General features: G+C 46.6%; 1 protein-coding gene across 3 annotated transcripts in view; it reads left to right on the forward strand.

The window, feature by feature from the left end:
- Window positions 1–13,872, forward strand: part of LOC119449388 (arginine--tRNA ligase, cytoplasmic) — an 85,101-nt gene that overhangs the window by 1,598 nt on the left and 69,631 nt on the right. For all 3 annotated transcript variants that reach the window (XM_049666744.1, XM_049666743.1, XM_037712559.2), the window contains exon 4: window positions 8,406–8,677. In XM_049666744.1, coding sequence (XP_049522701.1) covers window positions 8,406–8,677 — 272 coding nt within the window. The remainder of the gene's footprint in view (window positions 1–8,405; window positions 8,678–13,872) is intronic.

Below are 13,872 nucleotides of genomic sequence, written 5' to 3' on the forward strand. Positions count from 1 at the left end.
GGAAGTGCTATGAGCGACTAGGCAATAGCGCGAAGCCGGAACTGGATATACATCAGTCTAGTACTACCGATTGCCTCACGGAACGAGCAAACGACTAGATTTTGATACATGCAAGGATAATAATGTAGTGCAAGACCTATAGAAGTATTTATGCTGCTCTTTACACTAAAGTACATCAACTTAAATTAATAAAGCACGCGTCACGCCACTTTCGGCGAGTATTTTGCTGTCCTCATACCGGCAACACCGGGGAGATGTCGCTCAAAGTCGTCGCTCGTCTCATCGCTTGCATGCAGTACGACTTGTAGGTGACGAGTGACCACGACAGCCATCTCCATCGCGTCGGTTGTCACTGTCGCGTGCATGCAGTTTATACTTAACTGTGTCAGAAGCTGAGGCATCGTCCGCTGATGCTTACAGAATAACCTTTTCAGTCACAGCATTCAGGTGCAAACTAGTTGGTAAGTACAGGAGCGTTCTTGCTCCAGTATTTAATTTAATTGATTTTATTTGCATGAAATTTTAGGTTTAGCTGGCACAACGGTACAACATTGACCAGAGAAACCATAGATGATATGCCTTTTCCTACTTTCTAACTTCTGTGATGCTTTGCTTATTAAAAAACTAAAAACAAACATTAAGGACTGCCCCTTGAGAAACCTTACTTTATGCCAAGAAATCAATTACTTGCAGAGAAAATAACTCAGGGGAGCTCACAATTAATCTTGCTTCTGACAGATTGGCTGACTGACTAAAAAGATCCTGCACTTATTCAAATAATTCAAACGAAAGCCGGCGCACTGTCTTCTACCTCCACCTCTTCCTCCATCTAAAGTCATGTAAATATTTGTATTTCCAAATAATAGTTTCAAATATTGTGCTATTCAATAATCGCCTTCAAAAAAAATTTTTTTTTTTCAAGTGTAATGGCACGTACACACTTGCGGCAAAACGCACGCAGCGGGCCTCCGACGGCAAGACGCAGCTGTAGCAGGGCGGCCACACCAACCGGCGGCGTGCCACTGCGGCAATCATGTAACAGCATAGACTCCTTCCCCTTCTCAAACTATCCGTCAGCTCCGTCTGGGAACTGACGCGTGCAGACGGATAGTGTGAAACGAGTTTCCGGCTTACACCAGACATGAGTACGAAACGAGCGGTTGGGCGGGTCCGCATGACACCAGTTTCCCGCGTGCACGTCACGGAAGCGGGTCGCTCTCATTGGTCTCCTTCATCCACGGCACGCGGTAAACTGCAAAAAATCGGTTCAGGAACAATCCCTCCCGCAGCAAGAAAAACCTGCTTTGCGGCTGCTTTCGCGGCGCACGTCTTGCCGGCGGCGGCGCGCCACGCGCGTTTTGCCACTAGTGTGTACGTGCCATAATGATTAGTTCCCTATGTTCAGCTTCACTGCAATATAGCTGTGTTATGTGGTGAAGCATATCAAGAGTGGAAAGGGACACTGTAGCAGGGCTAAGTATGTGTTCCTTATGTGCATGCGCCATCTCCAGTCACAGTACGAACACCGAGACATCTAATCAGAATATTATCACTGGTATACAGCACTATCATCTGTTTGATCTTTCTCTTGTCATTGCAATAGTCTACATTTCTAACTCGTGCATTATTTTAATTATGTGTTGTTCTCATTAACTTCGTACATGCACAAAAGTAGTTGCATAATGCTTTTCTATTCATTAACCTCTTTGTATCTTTGACTAAATGTTAACGAGTTCTGCTGCACTCATTCTTCCACAGAACAAGTAATTAATTCCAACATGCAGTAGTTCCTATGCATAGGAGTTTTTCTGCATAACAGCTATTCGATATTTGATAAGAAAATATTCGTCCCCAATAACTGTTTGCTTAAAACTCAATTTCCACCATTTCCACATGCCTAGAAATCTGATTCGGTGCGGTGAATCAACTTACAGTCAATTTTAACTATACAATAGCGGAGCCAGCTTTAAGTATAAACCGCATGCACGCGATCTTGCGCGCAACAAGCGACGCGATGGAGATGGCTGTCGCGTTCGCTCGTCGCCTACAAGTCGTACCGCACGCGAGCAACGACATTGAACGACGTCTCCCCAGTGTTGCCGGTATGAGGGCAGCAAATATGCGCCGAAACTGGCGTAACGCGTGCTTTATAATAAATTTAGGTTGATGTGTTTTACTGTAAAGAGCACCATAAATATTTCTAAAGGTCTTGCTATCCTTGCACGCATCAAAATTTAGTTGTTAGCTCATTCCGTGCGACAATCGGTAGTACTTGACTAATGTACATCCTGTTCCGGCCTCGCGCTATTGGCTAATTGCTCAGAGCACTTCTGGGTGACGAATTCTAGATTTCCAGATCCGAGCGATCGAGTGACAAGAACGAGCGATCTGTTCGCGTGACGGCCCGTTTCGTCGCTCAAAGCCGTCGCTCAAAGCCGTCGCGCGCAAAATCGCTCTCATGCGGTTTGGGCTTTATGCATACCAATGAGGCATTCAAGCTGAAAATTCTAAACTAGTTTTATTATTTTTAATAGAATTACTTTTCCTGCACGTATATTGCGTGATAAAGCCCCTTCTATGATTAAGACTTGCAAAGGACGTCTTGTTTTCGGTATGCATCAAACGAGCAAGAAAAAAATAAGTTTGCAGAACTAGAGCATGCGAAAAGGACTATGCCCTAAGACATGTGCAGTTGAACCAAAGCTACAGAGACGACATTCACAGGTTTCTTCTAATGTGTACAATTTCTCCCGCATAACTGTGCTGTGAAGCACGTGAAAGCTGGTTAAATTACAACAGAATCTGCTTTTCCAATAGCGCAGGCTTGCAAAAAAGGTCCCCACTCATAAGAAAATTGTATGTCAGCAGTTGAGTAGATGTAACAAGATATCCTCTTTAAGTTGCACTGCCAACACTTATATGCTAAAGAATGTGTGACTAGACATTATTTGAGGCTTATTTTTGATCCGACATTCTCCTTGAGTGAGCTCCGTACCACACTAGTACGAGGAATACCAAACAGCAGCACGGATTGCACAAACATTGCAATACATTGTAACATTTGCTGGAGCGAAATGCAACAAAAGTGAGAGAACAGCGAATGGAAAATCAATGGCATCAGCTATATCCTGTGGCTGCTCCGTTGACTTCAGTGATGATGGCATGCTTTAGGTTTCAGTTTCAGTTTTACTACTGAGGCAGCATAAATGGTAGGGCAGTCTCGTTCTCATGATTCATATTGCACAGGCTTGGCACAATTTTCCACTAAAATGCTGTTTTGGAACAGAATGACGCAAAAGAGCGCTCTTGGCGCAGTTGGCACAGCTGTTCCACCATTAGACAGTTTTAATATAGCATAAAGCAGCGAACGCAAAGAGTTAGCTTTAGCGTTGCGGGTATCACACTGCGCATATGCTGTACGTATACGGTGCTGGAGCTCTTATGTACGTACAATATTTTCGGGATTTAGTGGTGAACACTAACGCACGCAAGGGGAGCCTTAGGTACGGCAACATGGTGGCGCCGATCGAAGTGAGAGCTGCCCGGTTCGGATCTATCGAGTTGTCGGCCTGCACTGTTCAGCTCATTCGTTCCCCACTAATGTTCGTGTTTGCTTTAGATTTGTGTGATGATGCTTTGGCAGCGGCTTACAGGTGACAAATGCTTGTTGTTTTCGATATACGTTCTTGATTAGCGGCGCAGTAGGCTTAACGAGAGGGTTTCTTCATGTTTGCTCATGTTTGTTGTATCAGCGTCGAGATGGCGCTATGTCATCCTGACTTAAAAAGGACAGGTAAAATGGGTCCCACAGAACACTCGATCGCGGCATGCAAATAATAATCGGTGTGTTTCGCGACTCTTGACAAAACAACACTGAAACCAAACACCTACATGCGTAATTAATGCAGCGACTGTGGCTTCGAATAAGCTTGACTTAAGGACACACTTGTGGATTTGGCATTGGATCAGCTCGATATGTCATGTGAATTTGGCTTTCCCGTACTTTGTGTTTTTACATCTAGATGGCGACGTATATGTTTGCGTTTGCGTTTTGCACCGTACCGCTAAAACGCTACCTTGTGCCGCGCAGTGCAGCCTTTCTTTGCGTTAGCGTTGCGTCGCACGCTAATGCTAACACAAGCGTTTTGCGCTATACTTAAACTCTCTATTGAGTGACACATGCTAGTTGGGAGTGCTGCATCTATAATCTTCATCTTGCAGCCATCATTGCTGTGGTAGGAGCATGGAATCCACCATCATGAAGTGAGTGTAGAAAGAGGCACCATGGAAAACGCATGACCTACTTGGCAACACTGATGTCGTTGGATGGCTGTCACGGTCTCAGGGTGGTAAACACGACGCAAGGAGCGTTTGGGTTAGGAAAAGCCTTTATGGGGCATGATCGTAAGAAAAATACAAATATTAAGAAAGCATGCATTATGAACCCAATATTCAAACCCTAAAATACAACAAACTATATACAAAGCTGGTTAATTGCAAATATTATCTTAAGTCCACGCACACGACGTATTAAACAGTTCAAAATATTTACATGAAGTCCCTCGACAAGGCCACGTCACGTCATCGTCGCTGCTTCTGGCGACACGTTGTTGGGCCTGCCGATTCGTCGTAGAGTCGGCGTCGCTGATTCCGACGTTCGGCCCTCGGTTGAGCTTGTCTGGAGGTCAGGATGGTGGGGTGACCTGCGCGCCTGGAGCGCCCGGTCAACTCCGCAAGCCTGCAGATCGTAGCCGCAGGGAATCCGAGAAGCGACGCCGTCAGCCTGTAGCTGCGGCTTCCGATGGGGCGTTCGCTCAGCTCGCGGGTCGTGGCCGCGGCTGAGCCCGCAAGCTCAGCCGCGGCCTTGCGCTTCTTCTTTTGCTTTCATGTTGTATTACTTTTATTGGGACGCTCTTATTTTCTAACTTCTTTCTTTATTTCTGCCACCGACTCCACGTGTTTTCTTGTTCTCTTCTTCTGCTTTTTCTTCTTTCTTTCTTCATTTTGTGGCTCATGACAATGGCGCAGTGCCTATTAGGTAGAATGGGACTGTGGCCACGTGAAATACAAGGTGGGGGATAGAGGGCTGTGGTTTTAAGAGGAGAGCAACTTTTAATCTCCTTTATATAGTGTGCTGGGAGAAAACCACTGTGAGATATTTCATTTGAATGATTCTCCCTTGTGTCTAAGTCATGCTCTTTGTTCTGACAAAAGTTGCTTGACTCTGAGCTCTTCTTTGTTATCCTTTCAGTCATGGCACTTGAAGGGTGCAATTTTCACTGTTAAGCTTGCGGGGTCTCTAGCATGCTCTTGGGATAAAGAAACGACAACACAGTGGTGGAAATAAGCAAAAGGGCATTTATTGCACCTTCTGCAAATTAAGCCAGTGAGCCGCTGTACAATGACTGGAACATGCTGATGGGTGCTGATGAATCGAGGAGGTCTGACTTCCTGTGCAAGGATATCGACTGAACAGTATGTTCGGCCCTGCCAAAATACCAACACCAAAATTGTTCGTGGGTGCAGTCATGTGAACGGAAGTGCATTTACACAGTCACTCTCGTCCATCCCAGTGTCTCACTCTAAAGCCTTTTGTGGGATGGTCCCATGGCAACACTGACCCCAATTTAGAAAGAGTGGGAACCTAGTTCCTCTTGCAGCAGAGTATCCCCACCATCAGGTGGTGTTAGCAGCAGAACACTCGCACCATCTCTTGCACTACTGTGGAAATACACCAACTTCTGCCACAACTGGTGCTATGCAGAGAGGTTAAATTCTAGGAGGTGCGAGAGCCATGCAGGGAAAACATCATTAGGGGAAGCGAGAGAGTCGAGTGTCCCCACAAGTTTTGGACAGTGCTATCACAAAAAAAAGCTTCCCGCTTATAATCCGCATTCTGTGTGAAGGCAAGTGGATGCTATTTCTCATGAGGGCACATTACTATATGCAAAAACAACTGTGTGCTTCAAGATGACTACACTCATTCGCTGTTCTTAGATGTGCTTTTCTGCATCATCACTACAAATTAATGTTTCTTCCATCATTTCAGTGTCTGAGGCTATTCACTGAGCAATACGCCACACTTAGACAAAGATTACCTTATTTTCGGATGTATAACATCCACTTTTTTTCCAAACTTTACGTTGCTGCGTCTTATATACAATGGTGCAACATATATATTGAATTTACTGAAGGTCGCAAGTGTTACATGGCAGCACTCATAGCACGCATGCGCAAACGGTGAAAAAATTGGCTGTGGCTCAGTTATGCCTGGGTGTGCGTAGCGAGAGGTACGGTTAATATAATTGTTTAGCTTGGTGTTTCATTCCGTCGTTGATCCACGGCCCTGGCACAAGATGCTGAACTAGACGATGAACCATCCTCATCTGAATGCATTTGCCTGGCCGCTTCGTACTTATGACGCTTCTTGAGGCGTGCGGCTCGTTCTTCCTCCGTCTCCTCGGCTCGCTGCCTCCTCTTGGATTCATTCCGACGACGAAGCCTGGCTTCTTTCAGTCTCTCCGACTCACTTTCCATATCTGCCGACGAATCCCACCGAGCCGCCCCTTCTATACGATGCAATGCCGGCAGTTGCTAGGCAACGGCTCAGCTCGCAGTGCGGCCACCGATCACAGTGAAATGGCGAGAATACGGCCAATGTAACTCTCGCTACAAAATAGGTTGTATGCATTGAAACACGGCGCGATTTTGGACCTTCCTCCATTATTTTGGCAATTGTGTGAGATCGCTCAAGCATCTTTGTTACAGAACCCGTGAACGAGGCCGCGGGGCCAAATTCCAAAGCCGACTTATCCGCTTCCGAAAATAACCCTACAAAAGCAAAAGGACAATTAATAAGGGGCCCTCTGGTGCGCCAGCGAACGCCGGTTGTGGTCCAAAGACCGAGTCAGAGCCCAGAGTTGTCAAAACACAACAAAATATATTCTTCAAATGAGGCAGTTACATACACACATGCACACTTCGGCTAGACACATCACAATACATTTCAGATGGGTATTAAGAAAACTCTTGAAAATAATTAATGACAAGCACTAAGAGTCCAACACGTACAGTACAGAATGAATAGGAGCACAAAGTGTCCAATCGTATATTCACCCGTGCTGGTCTTCAGCCAAACAATCTCGGTGTAGCTTGTGGCAAATCTTGAAGAAGGAACTTCTTCCGGAAATGCAGATGCTCGATGAACTCGTCGGTTAGCTTGCCTCTTTTTCCTCTTCTTCCGCAGGCGGTCAGTCTTTACATCTCTTCACCGACGCGGTCTGATCCCACGCGGCGCTTTTATTGCCTTCGCCAGCGCTTCTCAAGCCTTCTGATGGAGTCGTGCTCCTGTAGCACGAACAAAGCCTGAGAATCTTTTAAACAATTCTCGCGTTTGGGACCGCAGCCGCCGAAGTCTTCGAGGAGGGTGGTGACTCACCCGTTGGCGCACGCTCAGGCTGTCGCACTTCTCTCTTTCTGTGTTTCGGCGCATGCTCTCTCTCTCGTTACCGTAACCTTCGCGTACTTGTTGAAGCTTCTAGTCTCCGTTGATCGCATCAGCTGTCTGTGGCGTATGCGCTTTCTCCCTCTGTCGAAGCTGCCACGGGGTCGGCTTGCTTCTTCGCTGGCTTGAGCAATGCACGACGCGCGCCTTAATTTAGTGCACTTTTGTGACAATCTCGCTTTCTGAACGTTTCTTTTGACTCCCACGTCACTGAGTAGGTGATGTTCAGTTTGCGCTCCTGCCTTGCTGTGCTGACAACCACTGACAAAAGCATGGTGCCGGCCCGCTGCTAGAGATAACGATTGGTAAAAGCGAACGTTCGGAGAGTGAGATGCTCACCCGATATCGCCCCTAGCTCACCTTTGATATTGGTTGCCTCATGTCTTGGGTGGTCAAAATATTTTCTCCGGTACATCAGCAGTGCGTAGTAGCTGAGCACATCAGAATCTGGTAAGTACAGCATTTCGCGATGAGGATATGTGCCTGCAAACCCGCAATGCATGAAACACATGCGTCTCATACAAAGGTTTGGCTCATATAATAACTTTTCTGCAAAAGTTACCTGTTTTTAAGGGGTGCGACTTATACACTGGAAAATATAGTATATTTCTTTCCCTCTTTTGCCAAGCGGCTTAACACTGTTGAAAGCATAGAATTAAAGCTTAGGTGTAGGGTTTACTTATAAAAATGCACCAAAACTTCCATAAGATTATTCTTTGAAGTTGACTATCTTTCATAAGGAGCATGCATCCTTGTGAAGAAATCTCAAAGCATGGCATTTTTAAAACAGCAAAGTGCGTTTTGTAATAAAGAGCTTATCCAAATTGAAACAACTGCTTGAACATTTGTTCAAGTTGTAATGAGTGCCAAGCCAAGCAGCAGAGCCCTGTTGTGCTTGCAGGCACTCAAAAAGGCTGGGAAGCCAATGCCTCCTATGGAGGTGGCCAAGCGTATCCTGGCAGAACTTCCCATGAGTGACATGATTGGCGAGACAACATTGGCTCCGCCTGGCTTCATCAATGTGACACTGAACCCAGTCTACATTGCATCCTCTGTGCGTCGCATCCTGACTGCAGGGGTGCTGCCACCACGCCAAACAGGGCCCAAGAAGCGGGTGATCGTCGACTTCTCGTCCCCGAACATTGCAAAACAAATGCACGTCGGGCACCTCAGGTATCTTGCTCTTGGTGGGCAGCATAAATGAACATTTTGTATGGTTCATTTGCGCTGCTTCCTTACTTTGGAAGTGCATCAAGTTGTCATTTTTTCTCTGCTATAAAGGAGTGCTGACAGATATTTTTGAGGAATAATTTTGTTAAATGAAGGTCCTAGAGCTCTAAATCCTAGAAAATGTAGTGACAAGCCTCAGAGCACTGTAGATAATTTAGTATAGTAGCTTTTCTGCATCCAGTTTAGTTTTTCAGGAGGATACGGCTGTGTATCTTCACTCGATGCTCAGTCGCCTCGTCTGCTGCTATTCGTTGGGAGGGCCTATGTAGCAGCAAAGCAGACAACCAAGGGAGCCGGAGCAAATGTCAAAAACGCAGTACAAACATAAACCGAAACTGGCTGTGGAAAAGCTATTCATTCCTTATTCATTCTTTATTTACAACATACTTTACAATATACAAAAGCATTACTCCACACTGCCATAGATTATCTATGGCAGTGTGGAGGCTCGACAGTATATTTCCTGAGATTTAGCGGCACTGGACATTCATTTAAAGAAAATAAGACTATAAAATTGTGTCATAATTCCTTTAAAAACAGAGGTGTTTTTAATTATTCTGTAGACTCCATTTTACAAATACTGTTGTACCTTGATATAATAAACAGGGATATAACGAAGTAAATGTCAAATGTTTGCTGCCAAAATCGGAACATAACGAATGTATGATTATAACAAATATTAAAAAAAAATTGAGTGAAAGTGTGGCTGTCATAACGAGGCTTGATTGGATAATAAGGTTTACTGGGCTCCGATATTCGCGATGTCGTTGCTCATTAACGTATTGTAGCAATAACCAATGCTGGTTTAGGCTGTACTGCTTAGCTGCTGAGTATGCTTATTTACTTTATAAAAAAAAAAGAAAGAAAATGGTGCACAGTTTCCTCTGGTGGTGTGAAGCTGTGCACTTTATTTTTCTTGTGTGCATGAGCTGCTTTACAGTGAGTTTCCTTTCGTCCCCGTAGCGGCGTCTGCGTCAGCAGGCGTTTGGTGTGTTGCGACACCATGTAACTGAGCACACGAGGGTCAGACCCTTCCGCGTCTAGCCGTGCGTGGCTTAGCCGTGTCCGGGGATAAGGGGATCCTGGGGGTTGAGCCGATGCCGGGTGTTTGGACCTTTATGGCCCCTCGGCGGAGGCAACACACACCTTTGGCCACTGCTTCGCGTAGACGGCACCCCTGGGCTGACGCACCCAGGGGAAACCGGCTGGTCGCCTTTTCCTATCCCTCTCTCTGACCTTTTTTCTTTCCTATCTCCTTCCTTTACTGTCCCGTCTCCTCTTCTCTTCTGTTACTTCCACGTTTTCATAGGCGGCTTGGGTTAACCTTGTGTATCTGCCCTCCCATGGGCATAATAAATTCGGTTATAGTAGCGATGTATGGCTGGCGTATGCTGTCTTACTGCAGCGTCCCCAAGTTGGGCTCCCTGGTGGGTGGCCGCCATTGCTGCCAAACACAAAACAATTACATGGGAACCCCTACATTTCCCCATCTTGATCGCCACCCTGAAGAGGGGCCGCAGCGATGAGTCCTTGTACATGTTTATCAAACCAATCAAAACTTTTCCGCGATTCCACGTGATCCACAGTGAGAAAACCGAAAAATCAGCTCGAGCAATTTCACCATTTGTTGTCGCAAAATATCTAACCGAAAACCTTGAACCTGGCTACAAGATCACCAGAATGGCCAGCGGTGACCTTCTGCTGGAAGTTAAAGATCACCAACAATATCAAAAGCTCACCAGTCTTCAATCACTCGGACAGCACCCGTTAACTGTTATGTCACATAGAACCATGAATACCTCATGTGGAGTAGTATCTGACATAGACCTCCTAGACTTGACTGAAACCGAGCTTCTAGAAGTCTGGAGAGACCAGAATGTCACCAGTGTGCAACGCATAAAAATCAGACGGGACAATCAAGAAATACCAACACAACATCTAATTCTGAAATTTTCATCAAGCATTCTGCCCCAGATGATCCTAACAGGCTACATCAAACTGAACGTACGACCTTACATCCTAAATCCGAGACGATGCTACCAGTGCCAAAGGTTCGGACACGGTTCGCAGAGTTGCCGTGGTCGACTCACCTGTGCCAAGTGCGGAGTGCAAGGCCACGCCTCAGATAGCTGTGAGGCCGCGCCTCAGTGTGTAAATTGTGACGGCAAGCATCCGGCGTATTCTCACTCTTGTCCAGGCTGGAAGAGACACAAAGAAATAATAACTATAAAGGTCTATGAGAACATCTCGTTCAGGGAAGCACGGAAAAGGTGCTCGCTACGCAACATATTTTATTCAATATATGTCGACGATGTACAAATAGGGTTCACCTCATGTGACCTTGCAATCTGTGAGCGGCAGGTTCAGCTTGGTCTGAACAAGCTGTCAAAGTGGGCAGACGAGAATGGGTTTAGGCTTAACCACAAAAGTCCACATGCGTCCTCCTCTCCAGAAAGAGAGGTCTACACCTTGATCCTAACATCGAGATGCAGGGTGAGGATCTACCTGTAAAAAGGGAACACAAATTCCTGGGCGTAATCCTAGACGCGAAGTTAAGATTTCTCCCACATCTAAAGTATCTAAGAAACAAGTGCATGAAAGCAATGAACATCTTGAAAGTGTTGTCTCGCACTATGTGGGGTAGTGACACAAGATGTCTATTAAATCTGTATAAGAGCCTCATCCGATCACGTATAGACTATGGTTCCATTATATATCACTCCGCGACACCGAGCGCCTTGAAGATGTTGGACCCTGTCCACTATCTGGGCATCCGCCTTTCTATGGGTGCGTTCAGAACAAGACCCATAGAAAGCCTTTACGCTGAATGAAACGAATGGTCGCTCCATCTGCAGAGAACATACTTATCCTTTGTGTATTATCTAAAAGTGAACTCAAGCAATGCACACCCTACCTGCACAACTATAAACAATCTGTCCAGTGCCCAAACCTTTCAGAACCGTCCTTCCGTGGGAAAACCCTACGTACTGCGAGTAAGAAGTTTCGCCAAAGAAATGGATGTGTTGCTCCACGAGCACGATGTCATGCCCCCTCCTGTACAGCTGCCACCATGGCAGTGGCAGCTGATTGACTGTGATGTGTCCTTCGCTGATGTTACAAAGTATGCGCCGGTCATACGTATCCGTATGCACTTCCTCGAATTGCAGCACAAATACTCTTGTTCGGAATACTTTACTGACGCTTCAAAGTCGCACGCTGGCGTGTCTTACGCGGCGGTCGGTCCATCCTTTTCGGCTGCTGGCGTTCTACACCCAAACAACCATCTTTACAGCGGAGGCCTACACCATGCTGACGGCAGTTAAAAACATCAGTTAGACATACCCAAGGCAGTCATCCACACTGACTCTTTGAGCGTGTGAAATGCTTAAAAACTCTAAGTAGGCACAGAAACCCCGTAATTATAGCTCTTTATTTCATCATTTGCACCGCGTATGCATCCAAGCAGAAAATTGCGCTGTGCTGGATGCCAGGGCACTGCGAGATCGAAGGGAATGAGTTGGCTGACAAGCTAGCCACATCCGTTCATACAGACGCTGCCACTTCGCCCATAGCCATCCCTGTAATGGACCTAATTCCCTTTATCAAGGAAAATGTCGGGGGCCTACTGGCAACATCCGTGGGACAAAGAAACGAGCAACAAACTACACACTATCAAGCCTCATCTCGCTTATTGGCCACCAGAATCGAAGACATGCCGCACACAGGTTACACTTAGCAGACTCTGGATAGGACACACATACAGTATACACGCATACTTATTGTCCGGTGGCGATCCCCCTGTCTGTGATGACTGTGGTGAGCCACTCAGTGTACTTCATGTTCTCCTGCAATGCCGTGAACTGGAGCCCCAGAGGAAAAAACATTTTCCATTACCATTATGGAAGAATCTTCCATTGCACCCTCGTATGTTTTTGGGCAATGAACCTCTCTTTAAATACCAATCACTTCTCGCGATTTTAAAGGATATACACAATTTTCATGTTATCTATCCAGGTGACCTGTAGCACGGCCTCTCTGCAGAGGCCGCTGCTGCGGTATTAAATAAAGCACTAGCCTCCTGGCCTCTGTCCACAAAGGCCTTTGGTAGGCGTCATGCTACTTTTATACTTTTAATTTTAGCACCATGACCATTTCTCATACATTCACGGCCCACAGATGATTCTACACGTCACTGCCATACTTCTATTCGCCCTCTTTTATGCTTCTTTACCGCGACTTGTTCTTGGGCCCCTTTACAGCCACATTGCATCCTGTCATCGGAACTCACTGATCATGGCAAACATACCATTCATTGTCTTGGTGCTCTTTGGCCACATTTGGCCTAGAGCACTGCACGGGCCGATTTTTTCAGCCCGGGCCCGGCCCGGGCCCGTTTTTACGTTGGGCGGCCCGCCCGAGCCCGATCAAAACCTTTATGGCGAGACCCGGGCCCGGCCCGGGGGCGGAAATAATCTACGTTACCCGCCCGGCCCGGCCCGCCACCCCTTTACCTTAGGCCCGAGCCCGGTCCAAGCCCGACTCGAAACCGGCCCGAACCCGGCCTGAGTTTTTTCAGAGTTGAGACGCCCGAGCATAACTCACTGCACGTCACATGCACACCACCAGAAAGCCCGAGCCTGGCCCGGGCCCGCGTCAAGAAACCCGAGCCCGGCCCGGGCCCGGGTCAAAAAGCACACGCCGTGCCCGAGCCCGGCCCGAGCCCGTGAAAAAACTGTTCTACCCGTCCTGGCCCGTGGGCCGGGCCGGGCCCAGGTTTTCGGGTAAGCCCGAGCCCGTGCAGTGCTCTAATTTGGCCCTTGCGCCACAAAGTACCAAATATTATCATGAGTTTCCTTTCGTATGGTCTCCTTACTTTTCTATCCATGTTCATAATGATGTTTGGCATGACATGACAGCATTCTACTTTTCTGGCATTAGAATAGCTGTGAATGAAATAAGCTTTTCAACTGATCATCATTGGGGGCTATAACAGGCATTGTAGCAAGAGCAGTGTTGCTCCTCAGTAATATTTTGATTTTTAGCTCAAAGTTTAATTATCCGCCATGGTTGCTTTGGCATTGCGCTGCTAAGCACGAGGTCATGGGAGCTTATCTCAGCATTGGCGGTCCCATTTTGAT

This window comes from Dermacentor silvarum, chromosome 4, assembly GCF_013339745.2.
Source record: "Dermacentor silvarum isolate Dsil-2018 chromosome 4, BIME_Dsil_1.4, whole genome shotgun sequence".
In the NCBI taxonomy this organism is placed as follows: Eukaryota; Metazoa; Arthropoda; class Arachnida; order Ixodida; family Ixodidae; genus Dermacentor; species Dermacentor silvarum.